Source organism: Chionomys nivalis, chromosome 1, assembly GCF_950005125.1.
Source record: "Chionomys nivalis chromosome 1, mChiNiv1.1, whole genome shotgun sequence".
In the NCBI taxonomy this organism is placed as follows: Eukaryota; Metazoa; Chordata; class Mammalia; order Rodentia; family Cricetidae; genus Chionomys; species Chionomys nivalis.
Window position 1 is genome coordinate 16,177,875 of NC_080086.1, and position 17,932 is coordinate 16,195,806.

Below are 17,932 nucleotides of genomic sequence, written 5' to 3' on the forward strand. Positions count from 1 at the left end.
ACCTGATTAGTCCAAGAAACCAGGAAAACGTATTCCGGGCTCTGAATCCCTCTGCAGCTTCCCACAAGGAAGGAAAATGAACTTCCTTTTAAGCAGGACCTCCCTTCCAAACCATCATCTTCCTCTTGATTTTCTTTTTTTCCCATCACAAAATGACGTTTCCCTTAATTAAGGACAACTAATAAATCTGTCATGTAGTCACACTGACAGGTCTCTATCAGCAAGAGCTACAAAGCCCTTTAACAGCAAGGTCTCCAAAGAATTTGAGGTCTTTAAAGGACCTGAGTTTGATTTCCAGCATCCACAACAGGGGGCTCACAATCAGCTCCCAGGAGATCCGAGTCCTCTGGCCTCTATGGGCATTTACACAAAAGTGTGTGCATGCACACACAGAAACACACACACAAATAATAAAAATACATCTTTAAAAATAATAAGTATTGCTCCACATCAGACTTAATGACAGCTGAGATAGATTTACAGTTAACTACAGACGATGCTCTTCATCAGCCGGGCCCTTGGCTTGCAGGTGGAAAAGGCAGAAGTGCACAAGAGCCCACGGCACGTGAGCCACAGGTCAGTCCCGGGTCAGCACTGTCAGAGCTGTCCCACTGCAATGGCGCTCCAACCCTCAGAGAGAAAACTGAGCTCCCGGCTGGCTGAGCGGCCTCTGGACAGGATTTGAAGATTGGGGTCTCAGAACTGTTGGAGGGAAGGCGGGTTCACTGCCGCCTTCCATCTCTTCGCAGCTGCAGAGCAGAAGCCCGGTCTCCCTGCAGCCACTAGCGGCCTTTCCGCTTCTTCATTTTCCCTCCGGCCACCTTGTTCCGCACACCCATGGCGCCCTCGGTATCATCGTCATCCCCTGCATCCTCTCGCTTGCGTTTCTTCTTTTCTCCATGTTCCCTTAACTCCTGTGGGACAGCACAAAGGATAGGACTGAACACGACAATAAGCTCCAGGTCAGAGGATATCAGCAAAGGGTAAGAATCAACTCCAAATGAACAAACCGCTGACCTTACACAGTGACCAAAGCATGAAAATAAAACAAGACTGGCAGAGATGGGAAAAGAATGGCATTTGCCATTATACTTCACTGCAGGTAGCACAGAATACAGGGAGAGGGATGTCCATTTTTGTGTGCGCACATGCAGGTCAAAGAACAACCATGGGTGTCATTCCTCAGGTGTCGTCCACCTTTCTTACCCACCACAGATAACACTTTTATAAACAAAACCTCAAACATAACTCCACGTGAGCAGAAAACCGCAGGAAGCCTGAAGGCAGAACTTCCAAGGGGGTCCTCTAGAACCTTCTCTCCCTGCTGCCTCTGCCACTACCCCTACTACACTCACAGTTCACACAGCCTTGTCTAGTGCCCAGAACACACTGAAGGTATACATGGCAAATGTTATGCCCAATTTACTGGTGAGGAACTGGTTCTGAGAGGTGAGCAAAATGCCCGAGCTTACTCTAGCCACAACTAGCCTTCTGACCTTGAGACTGACTTTTATTGGGGGAGAGCACAGTTACAGGAAGAGTGGAGAATGTGGTCACCATAGTCAGTGGTGAACTTCCCATGAGCCCTCAACCTTTGTTTGCCCATGTCAATTCTGGAACAAAATGCAAGGGTTAAAGATGAGGGCACAGGTCAGAGCATCAGAAGCTGGGGAAAGCAGACACTGCGTACCATTCGGGCAAATCTCTGGGCTTCGTTCACGCGTTCTGTGAGCATCATAACCTCCTCATCCTGTGTCGGAAAGACGGGTAGTTTCTTCCCAATTAAGTGTTCGATGCGCTGGAAGAGTTCCACATCATACCTGAGGAAAGAAAGCTGCCTGGCTCTGCTGGGCTGGTGATGCCAGCATCTTCCGATCCCAGTACCATGCTATCATGCATACTGGAGTATGGACCAGTCTCGAACAATGCTAAATATATGACTATTTCTCAAAATACAGGTAAAAATGAAGCTTTGTGCTGGACCCCTGGGAAATTACCCACATGCACTCATAAGAGCTGAACTAACTGGGCTCAGTGTTGTACAAAAGAACAAGAGGACCTGAAGGAAAGAGGGAGAGTGAATGGGAGAGAGGGGGATGGGGGGCAGATACGCTCAAGATACATTGTATACATGTGTGAAATTGGCAAAGAATAAACTTTTAAATCAGGACTAGAGAGATGGTTTGCTGTCTAAAAGCACTGACTGCTCTTCCAAAGGACCAGGGTTCAATTCCCAGCACTCACATGGTGGCTCACAACTATCTGTAACTCTAGCCCCTGGGAATCTGACACCCTCATTTGACCTCTGCAGGCACCAGACATACATACATGTAGTACACAGACATACATGCAGGCAAAACACCCATACACATAAAAAAATTAAAAATAAAAAAAAAGTCAAACATGGTCATTTGGCAGTTGTAATTAAGGGAACGGCCACTGCTCCCCAGTTCTGGCACTGAAAGAAGTAGCGGTGCCATTTGTGCTTCTGTACGACATGACAAGATATGTGACCTCTTTCACACTATTTCCCGTCTTTATTTTTAAGACAGATTTACCATGGCCATCGGATTATCCCATCTTTGCCAAAATTTAACCAAGTCAGAGTGGTTCCCATTTCAGAATTAAGAAAAACAGGGCTGGGAGATGACTCAGTGGTGAAGTGCTCAAGGAGCAAGCATGAAGACCTGAGGTCAAGCCCACATAAAAACAAACTGGGCACGGTGGTGCACACGGGGTAGACAGGTGGGTCCCAGGGTTCACTGGCCAAACAGCCTGGACTACTTGGCAAGCTCCAGGCCAAAGAGAGACCCTGCCGCAAAACACAGCAAGAATGGCTCCTGAGGAATGACACCCAAGGCTGACCTATGGTCTATACAGATATTCTCTCTCTCTCTCTCTCTCTCTCTCTCTCTCTCTCTCTCTCTCTCTCTCTCTCTCTCTCTCTCACACACACACACACACACACACACACACACACACACACAGAGTGCCGAGATAGCACCCGTGTGATCAGCACGCAAAGGGTAGAGGCTCTGGTGCCCCGTCCCTCACTGCGCTGTCCCAGTGTGGATTCACTTACTGTGTGACAAAAGTAATGGCCTTTCCAGAGCGCCCGGCTCTCGCAGTCCGCCCAACTCGATGGATATAATCCTGAGATGGAAACGGAAAATAAATTCAGAGCAGGTAAGAAGGGATGTGTGCAAAGCCCTGCTGCAAGCCTTCCATGGAAAACACGCCTCTGGAAGGTGGAGGACATGGCCTGGGAATGAGCTAAGAAATCTCTCTTTTTTTTAATAACATTCTCATGGCACAAAATTCATCCAACGCCTGCCTTCTCTTATACAAAGACAAACCTACAGCACCTAACTCCATGGCTATGGTGACACTGGACCTAGGGGTCCTACACAATTATCTGCACATCTCTGAACTTTAGTTCCTATTTATAGACCAGGGCTAGATATGAATGCCCAAACTTAGAGTTGTGAAAATCTAACGAGACAGCAGCTTATCTGTAACAGCTCAACAAGGAGCCAAGAGAAACAACGTTCCACCGGGGGTGATCCTGCCTCTCCCAAGGGACATTTGGTAATGCCTCAAACATTTTGGTTGTCACAACTGGCAGAGTGTGAGATACTGTCGTCAAGTAGACTCGAGGAATGCTAGGCATACTATACACGAACAACTCCCAGGACAAGGAATCCACCAGGAAAATGCTAACAGTGCCAAGACCGCAAAGTACGGAAACTCTACGCAACAGAAGCCGCTGTCTGTAAAGTGAGACTGAGTGGTCAGCATCCTGCACTTGACCCCTTGGACTGTGTCTAGTAACTCTCTGGATATCTTCACACTCACATCGGCTAATGCTGCAAACACAGGCAAGTGCAAAATGGAATAAATCAGTCAAGAGCTTTCTTAGTTCTGCTTTTTGAAACAGGATCTCTTGTAGCACAGACTGGCCTTGAACTTCCTATGTCCCTGAGAATGACCCTGAAGTGCTGATCTTCCTGCTTCTTCCTCTGGCTTGCTGGGATGACAGACCTGTGCTACCATTTCCAGTTTATCTGGGCTACACCTCACACCCAGAGTCCTGTGCACGCCAGCGAAGAGTTCTACCAAATGAGCTCTACCACACCACTTTCTCAGATTCAATACTGAACTAACAGGACAGAAACATTACATAATAACTCAGGATAACAAACAACAAAAGAAACCCGCATTATTTAATAAATAAACCTTGGAACTAGAAAGTCCAGGCATCAAGAGGACCCACCTTAGAATGAGTTGGAATGTCGAAATTGACCACAACATCCACATGGGGTATATCCAGACCTCTGCTGGCAACATCAGTTGCTAGAAGAATGGAACGAGCCTTGGCCTTAAACTTATTAAGGGATCCAAGGCGCTTGCTCTGAAATGAGGAAAAGAAAGGAGAAACTTTTATTCTGAAAAATGAAGAAATCCTAGCATATTCGATATGGAATACAAACACAATAATAAATTAATTGTTTAATATAGTTTCCCCTTCTAAGTCAAGGGCAGGGTTTCTCAAGTCAAAACAAATATGGAAACAACAAAAAATACTTAAGACAGGCCTCAAACAGTAACACAAAACAGGGACTGTTTTCCACATGTCAGAAAGATAATAATAAAAAAATATTAACAGTTTTTAGAGACCAGAGTCATCACTGCTAATATATTGACTCAACAGCTTACAAACCAGACAACTACCTATGTTCTTCTGTGTACATGTGTATTCATATGTATACACAGGTGCACAAGAGTATGCGCACGAACATGTATGTATAGGCCAGAGGACGCCCTTAGGTGTTGAGACAATGTCCTTTTGAGACACAATCTCTCACTGACCTGACGTTCAGCAGTTAGTGAGCTGAGCTCCAGGCAGCTAGGATTACAAGTACATGTCACCACATCCAGCTCTGGATGTTTCTGAGCTCAAATTCATCCTCATGTTTGCATGGAAAAGTTTTATCAACAGAACCATCTCATCTATGAAATATTCCAATATGAGCTACCTGCTGTCTGAAAAAGGAAAGCAAGCTTACAAAGCAATACGTCAAAGCCCATAAATAAGGAGTATGCAATGGGTACCGGTGCCATAAATCAGGAGTGTGCAATGCACACTCATGCCCATAAAATCAGGAGTGTGTAAGGAGCATTGAAACTCATAAAGTCAGTGTGCAATGCGCACTGATGCCTATAAAATCAGGAGTGTGCAATGGGCATGGGTGCCCTCTGTTCCTGCTATACTAATCTACTGACACAATGTAGTGATACTTCATTTGTATTTTAATTAACAAAGCCTGTCTGAAGATCAGAGAGTAAAACAGTCACCCTGGTCAGCCTTACAGAGCAGGCAGCACACACCTTTAATCCCAGTAGCCACACTAGTTTGCTCTAGAAACCGGGCAGTAGTGGCACATGCCTTTAATCCCACCACTAGAAAAGAATATAAGACAGGAGGAGACAGATCTCACACACAGTCTCATTCTGAGATTCCTGGAGGCAGAACTGCCATTTCGAACTGAAGCAGAGGTAAGAGCCAATAGTTGACTGTTTTGCTTTTCTGACCTTCAGGTTGAACCCCAATATCTGTCTCTGGGTTTTCTTTAATCATGCTACACCACAGGGTTCGCCATTCTATCCCAGCAGTCCCTGACAAAGAACTCTTACCTGACTCATTTGTCCATGGAGGGGGATGGCAGTGAACCCGAGATTTCGGAGTAGCAAAGCCGTTCTCTGAGTATTGTTACAGGTGCTGCAGAATATCATAAAGGAGTTGCCAGCCAATTCATTGAGAATATAAACCAAGTAGGTGTCCTAAATCACAAACCCAAAACAAGGCACATAACTGACCTGGAAGAAAGGATGGAGACCTAACAACACGTAGGAAAAGACTAAGCTTTGTAGGAGTCTCAATTAGCCAAACCTCCAGCTTTGAGCTTTATGCTTCTTCCTGCTACTCCCCAGGTTTTTGGACAGGGTTATCTGTGGGGAGTGGAGGAATCCCTGAGTGAATGTGTAAGGAGCTGATGGAGGTCCTTTCCTGAGTTGTTGTTGACATGAATATGGCCATGAAGGTCCCGACTGCCTCAGACCCAGGAAACAGCAAGCTTTTCCTGGCCAGGCTCAGGGACCGATCGGTGTGCCAATGTTGACAGTGTGCAGAAAAATATCAACCACAGCTTCCTCCTCTAGGATGTGTACAGCCTGAGACTGTTCCCGACAGGGACCCACTACAGAAGATAGCTAAACCTACTCATATCTATAACAAAATAAACATGCTGGCTTTCCCAGTTGCCCCATCTTGGCCAATCCCTAAGCAGTTCAGATTGTGGTAAGTCTCACTGTGTGGTCTAAACAGGCCTCAAACTGACCTTTGAACCAGGCTGACCTTGAACCTATGGTGATCTTCCTGCTTCAGATTCCCAGTGCTGGGACGACAGGCAAGCACTGCCACACCCGGCTAGCTAATGAGCTCTGTGAATCAAGCACCCCAGGCATCCAGAGGTCACACAGAACTGTACACAGCCAACAAGAAAGGTCTTTCCAAAGCAGTCATGAAATAAGCAGACAACAGAAAACTGAGTACAGGACTGGCCCTGGGAGGAACTCTACCATTCCATCACGGCTTCTGTTTTGGTTTAGTGCTGTGAATTCCTGGCATGTTCACTTTATCTGGGATAAACAGAAGCTGGCCACGCAGCTCTCTGCTGGTCAAGAGTTGACACATTCTCAGATGCTTTGGTGAGGACAGGAATGGCAGCAATGACAAAGCCAACACTTCACCTTGAATTTGGAGGGAATAAAGAGGTAATACTGCTGCAGCTTCTCAACAGTCTGGTACTTGGAGGAAACCGCACACTTCACAGGGTTCTTGAGAGCTGCACGCTGAAGTTTTTGCACCTAAAGAAAGAAAACAGAACATCATATCAATTCCTAAATGCCCCATGTTTTTATTTTTGTGTGTTTTCACTATTGTTATATATTGATCTCTCTCTCTCTCTCTCTCTCTCTCTCTCTCTCTCTCTCTCTCTCTCTCTCTCTCGTGTGTGTGAGTGCACGTGCACGCACACACTAGGCATTGAACCCAGGGCCTCAACCAAGTACTAGCTACATCTCCAGCCCTAGTTTTATATTCTAAGGTTCTCACTAAGTATCCAGACTAGCCTTAAACTTATTACTTCGGGGCATACAGGGCCTTAAACTTGTGATCCTCCTGCCTCAGCCTCCCAAATAGCTGGTATATACAACACCTAACTTATATATCAGTTCCTTTTTAAAAGATTAACTAATTAATTTAAATTTTGGTTTTATATGGATAGGGTCTCACCATATTGAGCAGCATGACCTAAACTCACTAAGCCTTACTTGCCCTTATAAGAACTTATGTATCATTGGGCAGTGGTGGCGCACGCCTTTAATCCCAGCACTTAGGAAGCAGAGGCAAGTGGATCTCTGTGAGTTCGAGGCCAGCCTGGTCTACAAGAGCTAGATCAGGACAGGCTCCAAAGCTACAGAGAAACCCTGCCTCGAAAAACCAAAAAAAGAACTTATGTATCAGTTCTTATCAAGACGAAGACAGGAGTCCAAGCAAATCTCACCTTCTTGGTCATAGTAGCAGAAAAGAGAAATGTTTTCCGATCTCGGGGAATCACTTTGAGGATCTTGTCAACCTGAGGCACACAGGAAAGATTGCCAATGACATTCAGACTAGATGTCTATAGATTCTCTGCATAGTGATGGGGTCGGGGTGGGAGAACACACATGGGGATAGAACTGAGAAACCAAATCTCGAAGGTTTAGGGACTTAAAATATGGTTTAAATTTAGTGAACATTTATATTCTGATACCAGACCAGATGTTGTATTTTTTAAATGCCATTCAAAGAAAAGAACAATTTAAAGCTAAGGAAAGGGCCAAAAATAAACATTACTCAATTAAATAAACAATGTCAAGTAGGTCATCAAAGACAGGGAAGGCATTCCAAGGTATACAGGAGACCTACACCAAATGAAATGAAAACTGAGGGTTTTAACACCACACACCCCACCCCATTCCGCCACACTTCCCCCCACCAAATAAGTCACGACTGTAGTCTTTAGACCAGAGATGCCGAGAACTCAGAAAGCCACATCCACTGAGCCTAACTGAGGCTCTGAACAACAGGTATACAGGAAGCAAAACCAGACTGAACCAGAGCACCAGAGAAGCTCTAGGGAGGACCAATGTTAAAAACTCACCTCTGTCTCAAAATCCATGTTCAGTATTCGGTCTGCTTCATCCATGACCAAGTACTTAAGAGCTCTTAAGTTGAAGCCTTTGGTATTTTCCAAGTGGTCAATCAGTCGGCCAGGAGTGGCTACCAAGAAAGGTTGAAAAGAAAGGACCAAGGATGAGAAAATAATCTACTACCCATAAAACAATGAAGACACCTGGAAGTTAAGCAAAGTCACAAGGTCCACTCCCCAGGTGTCACTACCCATGGTAGATTTTCCCCAGTCCACCCAGTCGTGGTGGTGGGTACCTTGGTCAGTGACTCACCTATTACTATGTGTGGTTTTTTGGCCAAGGCTAGCGACTGGGACATTGAATCAATTCCACCAACAATCACAGCTGCAGAAACAAAGCAAACACAGACCAGTGATTCTTAATGTTCTCACTGAGCACCTTCCAAGCCAGTGCTAGACTCCTACTTACACTTGTCCAGCCACTCCTAAAAACTGAACCGCAACACCAACTCCTTAGTCAACAGCATGCCAACAGCGCTTCCCTGCCCTCTCCTCCCGACTCTTCTCCACTCGTGAGGACACCCCAGGGCTCAGCTCTTCTTAGACACTTACCACACTGCACTCCAATGGAGGACCCCAGCGCCTCAAACTGCTCAGAGATCTGAAAGGCCAACTCTCGAGTAGGGGTGAGGACCAAGGCGAACAAACGCTGGGGAGTCTCCAGCAGCGCGTTCAGAATGGGCAAAGCAAAGGCACCTGTTTTTCCAGATCCAGTTTCTGCCAACCCAATAATATCTCGGCCTGAAGAAGAGAACCAAACCAAATCCTAATACAAGGAAATGCCCTCTGTGCTCCTTCAAAGTCTCATGCTGGGACTACAGAGAATGAATAAATGAAAGGGGATTTCTCTAAACTAGATAAGTTAAAATCCAATAAAAAGACAAATACAGCCGGGCGGTGGTGGCGCACGCCTTTAATCCCAGCACTCGGGAGGCAGAGGCAGGCGGATCTCTGTGAGTTCGAGACCAGCCTGATCTACAAGAGCTAGTTCCAGGACAGGCTCCAAAACCACAGAGAAACCTGTCTTGAAAAACAAAAAAAAAAACAAAAAAACAAAAAAGACAAATACAAAACTATGTTTAATTTGAACTAAGTTTTGTTTTGTTTTTTTTTTTTTTGGTTTTTGGAGACAGGGTTTCTCTGTGGCTTTGGAGCCTGTCCTGGAACTAGCTCTTGTAGACCAGGCTGGTCTCGAACTCACAGAGATCCGCCTGCCTCTGCCTCCCAAGTGCTGAGATTAAAGGCGTACACTACCATGCCTGACTTAATTTTTTTATTAAATGTGTCCTCTGTGTGCACGCACACGTTTCCATGGCAGCTATGGCAATCAAGAATTTGTAGGAATCAGTTCTCTCTTCCACCATGTAGGTTCCAAAAATCAAACTCAGGTCATGAGTTTTAATAGTAGGTGCATTTAACTGCTGAATGATCTCACCAACAGAAATATGTTTAATTTGATAAGGCCCTTAATACAGACCCTAGAAAATATGAGAGCATAAAGAGAAATGTCAGGCTAACAGAGATCTACGAGTTCTATCTAGAAGTAGGCAAAGAGGGAAGGACAGCTATTCCTGCATGAGGAAAGAGGGTTGGGACTTGAAGAAACAGCGCACAAAGGAAGAGTGAGAGGCCACACCTGGGCATCATATGGGAAAGAAATGAGGCTAAAAAGGAACCCATAAACCCCTAGTAAGTTTTGATAAACAGGGAATTTCACAACTGGTGTTATCCTTCATCAGGATAAGCCTGAATGAGGCAAGGATATATTCAAAGAATATCCAAAGTATATCCAAAGGAACACACCTGTAGGCCCAGCTACATGGGAGGCTTGGAGAAAGAGGAACTCTCAAGCCCAGGAATCTGAAGTCAGTCTGGACAACACAACAAGGACCCCTCTCAAACACAGAAACAAAAGCGGTTGCAAGGAAATGTGGTGGGTGAATAATTTTAGTTATGGGAAGCTCAAAAGCCAAAAATGGAGATAGGAACTGTAGAAAATCAGTTCTAGGAGGAACATAGAGAACATAGAGAGCTAGAAGCCAACTGGACACACTTGTGCCAGCAGTCTTTGAGTTCACCTTCCCAAGGAACAGCACCATGAAATGTCCCTGATTTCTGTAACTAACTGGGACCCGTGAGCATCTTCACAGCCTCACTCCTTCCCTTGGACTCCAGTGTTCAACCGCTTATGCGCTCCCTCCTCCTCTGCATGCATCACTGTCATCCCCAGTACTGGAGAGATGCATATACACATACATATATGCATGCTAACAATGCAGACATGTGAGCCATGAATCTCTCCTGGTTAGGGCAGACACATCAGAGCTACAATCTATGAGGGATGTGTGCCTATCTGTTTGAGTTTCTCTCTGTAGCCCAGACTGTCCTGAAACTCCCTCTTTAGATCAGGCTGGTCTCAGACTGGGATTAAAGGTGTGTGCTACCATCATCCAGCTTCACATTTGAAAATTCTAATAATAGGTCTAATAATAGAGTAAGGAAGCATGATGACAGAATCACTATCATACAGCAAAAGGGAAGAAGCAGAACAGCTAGAGAGACAGGAGAGTAAAATACTGCTTGGAAATTAAGGATGACAACAATCTCAAGAAAGGTGGTGGCGGGCTGGAGAGGTGGCTCAGAGGTTAAGAGCACTGGCTGCTGAGTTCAATTCCCAGCAACCACATGGTGGCTCACACCACCTATGATGAGATCTGGTGCTCTCTTCTGTCATGCAGGCGGAACCTTGTATACATAATAAATAAATAAATCTTTAAAAAAGGAAAGGTGATGGTGAACGCCTTTAATATTAGCACGCAGGAGGCAGAAGCAGGCGGATCTCTGTGAGTCTGAGGCCTAATCTACCAAGTGAGTTCCAGGACAGACAGGACTGTTAAAAGAAACCCTGTCTCAGCCGGGCGGGGGTGGCGCACGCCTTTAATCCCAGCACTTGGGAGGCAGAGGCAGGCGGATGTCTGTGAGTTCGAGACCAGCCTGGTCTACAAGAGCTAGTTCCAGGACAGGCTCCAAAACCACAGAGAAACCCTGTCTCGAAAAACCAAAAAAAAAAAAAAAAAAAAAAAAAAACCCTGTCTCAAAGGAAAAGTAAAATAAAATAAAATAAAAAGAAAGAACGAACGAACGAACAAACAAACAAACAAAGAGGAATGGCCAAGAGTGTTCAAAGCCACAGATTAAGGATGATGGATTCTCACTTCCCATCTCTTAGATCAAGCTAATCTCAAACTTGGAGTTATCCTCCTGCCTCTGCCTCTTCAGTTCACAAAAGCAGTCCCGTCATACCCAGGTGGGGATTCTATCTTTCCTTCACTTGAAATGTGCCAGCAAGAGGTTTAATAGTGGAACACACTTAGTTGATATAAGCTCACACTGCAACTGCACCAGTGTGCACACTGAATTTCAACCTACCTTGCAAGGCCAAAGGAATCGCTTCAATCTGGATCTTGGTGGGCTTTGCCCATCCCAACTGGTCGCAAGCTTCGCACAACACATCTGTCACACCCTTTGAATTCAGAAAACCGTACTTTAGCAAAGAATACGTCCTCAGTCCCCTCCATTTTAAATGCCTTTATCGGGGCCATCCTACGGGTGATCTGTAGCCCCTCAAACTTGGCATTACCGTGTATCTCAGAAATATATGAACACCATGAGACAGTTCCTTGAGACAATATCTCTTCACAGGGACTGTGCCAACTGCTTTGCATGTATTATCTCATTTAACCATCAAACCCGCTCTGACAAGTGCCTAGCTCTTGTTGTACCCAATTTACACGCGTGTAAAGTGAGGCAAGGAGTCGTAACAACTTGCCTCTCGTGACGAGGTCAGAGCAAAACTGACTCCAGCTGCAAAGACGCAATTACGCGTGACCCTAGATAACAAACGGCTCTACACTACTGGAAAGGCAAACGGGGGCTCCCGGGATTCAGTAGCATCCTACAAGGCAAATGCACCCGAGGGAGCCTGATGAGACCCGGAGTTTCTGACGGTCTGAAGAAAGCCTAAGTTAGGCCCCAAGGTGCTTTCATACGCTACAGGCCAGGATATAAAGTACCCAACCAGGGTGAGCGTAACGCCAGCATCGCTAAACAAACAACAGCATCACCCATTCTCACCAGGTCTTTAAATGTTTTAGCTTCCTCCTCTTCCGTAGCTGTCTGAACGCCTTCTGTAAGAGAATCATGCTCCTCGGTCGCCGCCATCTTGCCTGTGAGAACCGGAAGTGGAGCGGCGGCGCACGCGGTGCTGGGAAATGTAGTTTCACTCTTTCCTACAGGGCGCGTTCTGCGCGTCCCCTGCTGGCTGTTCTGGGTTTGCAGTGCCCTATACAGGTGGGGCTTTGGAGAGCTGTAATGGCTAGAATTCGAGGTCCTAAGTGGCTGATGACCCGCCATCCCTCTCTGCTGCCCTTTAAGCGCCCCCCTTTTGTTTTTTTAAGGCAGGATCTCATCTGTAGCTTATCAGAGCCTCTGTCTTGTCGTTGTTACCACTTTTCTCACTGTAGGAATGTAAACACTTGCAATGCATTACTTCACATATTCAGTGTCGGGTGTCTAGTGACAGGGCAAGACTTCAACTGCCCTAGCCGAGAGAAAGCAGATAATGGCTAGGTAATAACGGGACAATTTAAATTGTGGAAAGTGCTATGATGTAATAAGCCTGCATCAAAATAGGGGAACAAAGCCTTGGGAGAGAGAGTTGTCAGAATTACTACAAAATTGGGAAGGTGTGTCTGAGGCAGTGATATCTGAGCTGGGACTCACTCATAGTAGAAAAGCCATTTATCAGTTCAGGGACAGCTATTCAAGACTAGTGGATCTGGACATTAACCATTCCTGAGGCAAGTGAGATTTCTAAACAGCCACCACTCAGGCTAGTGCGGGCCAAGGAGTGCTGCATGCCCTGTGCCTACACGTACACCCCTTTGGGGAGGCATAGGAGTTCTCAGCCTGCGAGATTTTCAGAGCAGCACTCTTTCTGAAATTGAAGCATTAGAGACGATCTTGTGTGTGTGGGTTATGTCACACAGACCTTTAACAGTGGTTAGGGCTCCGAGTCCTGACCCTCTGTGGGAAAAGCACAGAACTCACATGTATTTAAAATACGAAAGTAGAGCTGGGCGTTGGTGGTGCATGCCTTTAATCCCAGCACTTGTGAGTTCGAGGCCAGCCTGGTCTACAAGAGCTAGTTCCAGGACAGGCTCCAAAGCTACACAGAGAAACCCTGTCTCGAAAAACCAACCAAACAAACAAACAAATAAGTAAAATAGGAAAGTGAGACCAGGCCCTGATGGTGCACGCCTTTAATCCTATAACCTGGGAGACAGAGGCTGGAGGAACTCTGTGAGGTCAAAGCCAGCCTGGTCTACAGAGTGAGTTCCAGAACAGCCAGAGCTACACAGAAAAACCCTGTCTTTAAATTATATGTATATTCCTGTGTGTGTGTGTGTGTAACAACCTTCTACGAAAACACAAAAAAGCAGAAACTGCGCTCGAAAACGTTTGTGATGGTAGCCTGTGGAAGGAGAGAAACTGAGATGAAATTCAAAAGTTGGAATTTAGAATCAGAAGAACAGGAGAGGAAAGAATAAATAGAAAAAGCAAAGGGAGGGGACCGTGCTTTGACCCGAGAATTGAGAGAAACTCAACGCAACTTCCTGATAGCCTTCAGACACCAGTGCCTCCAAAGACCCCAATTTAGGACTTGGGTGGGTGGCTATCACAAAAAACAAGTAGTGAGACTCAGAAAAGGCAAACTCAGGCCAGATGCCTCAGGGCTCGTGACAGAAGTACAGGGGTTGCCCTAAACAAACAACGTGGGCAGGAAGTTGAAACTGACGTGATCCATGAAATACAAGTGTTGCTCTTAGCTGGGTGTGGTGGTGCACGCCCTTCATCACGGAGCTCAGGAGAAAGAGGCAGGTGGATCTCTGAATTCCAGGCTACCCTGGTCTACAGAGTGAGTTTCAGGAGAGCCGGGGCTACCCTGTCTCAAAAAACAAAACAAACAAAAATTCAAACAAACAAAAAACAAAACCAAAAACATCGCTCTTACCACTGTGCTGGAGCACAGAAAGGAAATTGGGGAAAGGAGGCTGCCTCAGAGACAAGAGATGCTCTTTGTTTCCCTAGTTCTAGAGACAAAAATGGATGCTAAGCATGTGTTGCTTGGGTGAAGTGAAACTCATTGAAATGTTGGGAATGGGCACTGTTATTCTTAAAACGTTCCCTGAGGCGAGCTGGTGGAGCCCACCATGGGACAAGCGGCTACAGTTTCCCACCAGCGGGAGGGCACGCGCCGCACAGCCGGTGGCAGCAGGTAACAGACACATAAACACAAAAGATAGGCATAAAGCATTTTATTGAGGGAGAGAGGGAGAGAGAGAGAGAGAGAGAGAGAGAGAGAGAGAGAGAGAGAGAGAGAGAGAGAGAGAGAGAAGAAATAGAGAGAGAAGGTTGTCTTGGCCCTCGCCTCAGGGCCACCCCATGTTCCCCTATGGGCCTAATGCCCCTAAGCCTCCTCCGCTCTCCCCAGGGGACAGAGTACTCCTTAAACAGTTAACTCCTAGGTCTCTTGAGCCTCGATGGACAGGACCTCACATGGTAAATCTCACCACACCCTCAGATGCCAAGCTCTTGGGACATCCATGCTGGTACCATCTCTCCAGGCTCAAGCGAGCACCTACTCAAGACACTTGGTCTGTCCAGCAGACAGGACCTTCTACCTTCCTGTTTTCCAGGATGCCACAACGAAGGGCCTACTTGCTCCTCATTCTGGCACACTCATCTTTATCAATAACAATTTTTTTCCTAGACACCTGCCTTCTCACCTCCCCCAAGAAACAGATGCCTGCCTTCTCCGTGATGACAGTTCATGGGATGCCTTTCCAGCCACACCTCTCGCTAAACGTGGACACCTGGCTCTCCCCTTCCCCACACCGCCCTGTGCCCGCAGGAAGCAGCCGGATTTGAGTCTACGCTCTTTTTCCAAAGAGAGCCTAAGTGTTTGTCATAATTACCATTCCAATTTTCTGTCACCCCATGACTCCCTTTCTCTGTCTTCTATTTTATCTTATTCAGCATCTCCTGAAGCCTAGGATGCCTCAAACTCCCTGTGTATCAGAAGCTGACTTTAAACTCTTTATCCTCCTGCCTCCACTTCCCAAATGCCAGAATAGGTGTGCACCCCCATGCCTGGTAATTAGAGTACCAAGGGGTCCCCAAAAGTGAAGCAAACTTTTTGGAAGAAGAGGGAATTGACTCTTCCTGAAGAAGGTCCATCCACCACTATAGCTCTGTTCTTTCAACTCTCATCTTCTGTTACACAGACCTTCTGAGGAATTCATTCTTCTTACTTGACCAGAACTTAAGTTCCACAGAAAAAAACACCGGTGTCCAGGATCATACAACAAGGTCAAAAGGTCAAGGCCGGAATCCAACCTGCTTGAAGCCCCAGACATGTGTCTTTATTTTTTCTTTTATTCTCTTTCATCTCTCCCTCCCTTTCTCCTCCTCCTCCTCCTCCTCCTCCTTCCTCTCTCTCTCTCTCTCTCTCTCTCTCTCTCTCTCTCTCTCTCTCTCTCTCTCTCTCTCTCTCTCTCAGACAGGGTCTCACTAGGTAGCCCTGACTAGCCTGGAACTCACTCTCTAGACCCCAACTGACCTCATACTCATACTCACAGAGACCAACCCGCTTCTGCCCCCCTAGTGCTGGGATTAAAGGTCACCACAGTCAACAAACAGTAAGCTTCCTGAAGGTCACCATATGTTGTGGTCAAGCCCAGCTTCCATCTGCACAGCTACACCCAGAAATCTACTAAGCAAATTCTTCTCCACAAACCAAGAGGGGAGTCATTGAAGCAGCTGTGTTTCCCCTGGATGGACTTGGGTTTCCTCCAAGAGAACAGAATAGGAAAATCAGACCAGAGGGCAGTTGAGGGGGTGCAGGGACCTGAAGCCCAGGTGGAAACAAGTGGAAGGGTGGTAGACTTAGACGCAACATCTAAAGGAACCCACATTTCATGTCACAGGAAAGAAAAACAGCACACATACGATGTCTGGGAATTGGCTGTGCCTCTTGTTACTAACACCTATGAGTAGTATGAGACGATAGGTCCCTGGGTTCACACATGCGTACAACATTCCTTTATATCCTCACCCACTGCCCTCCTTACCCTCCCCTCACCTGGCCCCTGGTCCTTCTCTAGTGCTAACTTCTGCTTTAAGAGAATTGATTTACAGCATCCCCTTGCTTTTATAAAAACCCAAGCCAGGATAACAGTGCACGCCTGCATTCCCAACATTAGGGAGGCAGAGGCAGAAAGATCTGAGTTCAAGGCCAGCCTACGTAGAGAGACTCTGTCTCAAAGGAATTAAAAAACAAACTGTGCTTGGTGGCACCTGCCTCTAATACCAGTGCTCAGGAGGCAGAGGCAGGGGGATCTCTGAGTTCAAGGCTAGGCTTGACTACAGAGCAAGTTTCAGGACAGCTGGGGCTACACAGGGTAATCCTAGCTCGGGAGCGGGGGCAGGGGAGAACCTTTCAATTTTAGTCAAACAAGGATCCTTTTTGTTTATTCTTGGATAATTCAGACAGCAGCTATTTTTAGGACTTCCTCTGGTGCCAGCATCCTCAGGCACCCAGGGGCCAGGTAGTGTACAGTGACGACAATGTCTGTGTGGCTCTACTCCCTGGTCTATGACCTGCAGGCAAGTTTTAGGTCCCCAACAATCCTGGGACAGCATTCGTGTCGAACTCCTGGGGTGACCACAGATGCGTTCGGAAGAGCAAAGCCATGTCACTAAGAGTGTTGACTGCTTTGAGCATCCCCATAGGCCTGGAGCTGCTTGGCTATTTATATTCTGGTCACGGAAACAAGAAGGACCCATTCTAGTAACCAAGCCCTGTCATATCCTGTATTTTCAGAACAACACGGAAGGTTAGAAAGGAAATCTAATAAATTCTAGAACTTATGTAGGGCAAACGCAAGCCTGAAACAACACACTGGATGCAGAAGAGTCTGAGTGATTGCTGTCCTATCCTGAAAGTTTTTACAGTTCTGGACACTACATTCAGGTGACCCCCTGTCACATATAATACACACACACTCACACACACACACACAGACACACACACACATTCAGGTGATCCCCTGTCACATATAATACACACACACTCACACACACACACACATTCAGATGATCCTGTCACATATAATACACACACTCACACACACACTCACACACATTGAGGTGATCCCCTGTCACATATAATACACACACACTCACACACATTCAGATGATCCCGTCACATATAATACACACACTCACACACACACTCACACACACACACATGCATAATATCTTTCATTTGGGTATGGCAACACGTGGCTGTAATCTCAGCACTCAGAAGGATTGCCATGAGTTCAAGGCACCCACGGCTATATGGTGAGACTTGAAGAGCCAAAATACATCAAAATTCTTAAAAATAAATTTTTTCAATTGTATTTGCATAGAGACAAGCATAGTATTCCATATTACAGTGTTTTCTTTGACCAGCTTAAAAAGAACATTTTTCCTGTTGCTCCTAGAAGACATTTAAG

General features: G+C 46.2%; 1 protein-coding gene across 1 annotated transcript; it reads right to left on the bottom strand.

The window, feature by feature from the left end:
- Positions 1 to 417: 417 nt before the first annotated feature.
- Positions 418 to 12,537, bottom strand: Ddx47 (DEAD-box helicase 47). The gene is made up of 12 exons (XM_057788936.1): positions 12,447 to 12,537; positions 11,742 to 11,835; positions 8,865 to 9,053; positions 8,566 to 8,637; positions 8,265 to 8,383; positions 7,626 to 7,697; positions 6,811 to 6,927; positions 5,695 to 5,841; positions 4,274 to 4,411; positions 3,083 to 3,153; positions 1,691 to 1,820; positions 418 to 914 (listed from the first exon to the last, which is right to left on the bottom strand). Exons 1-12 carry the CDS (start codon positions 12,531 to 12,533, stop codon positions 783 to 785), a joined length of 1,368 nt encoding a protein of 455 aa, XP_057644919.1. The 5' UTR covers positions 12,534 to 12,537; the 3' UTR covers positions 418 to 782.
- Positions 12,538 to 17,932: the final 5,395 nt, after the last annotated feature.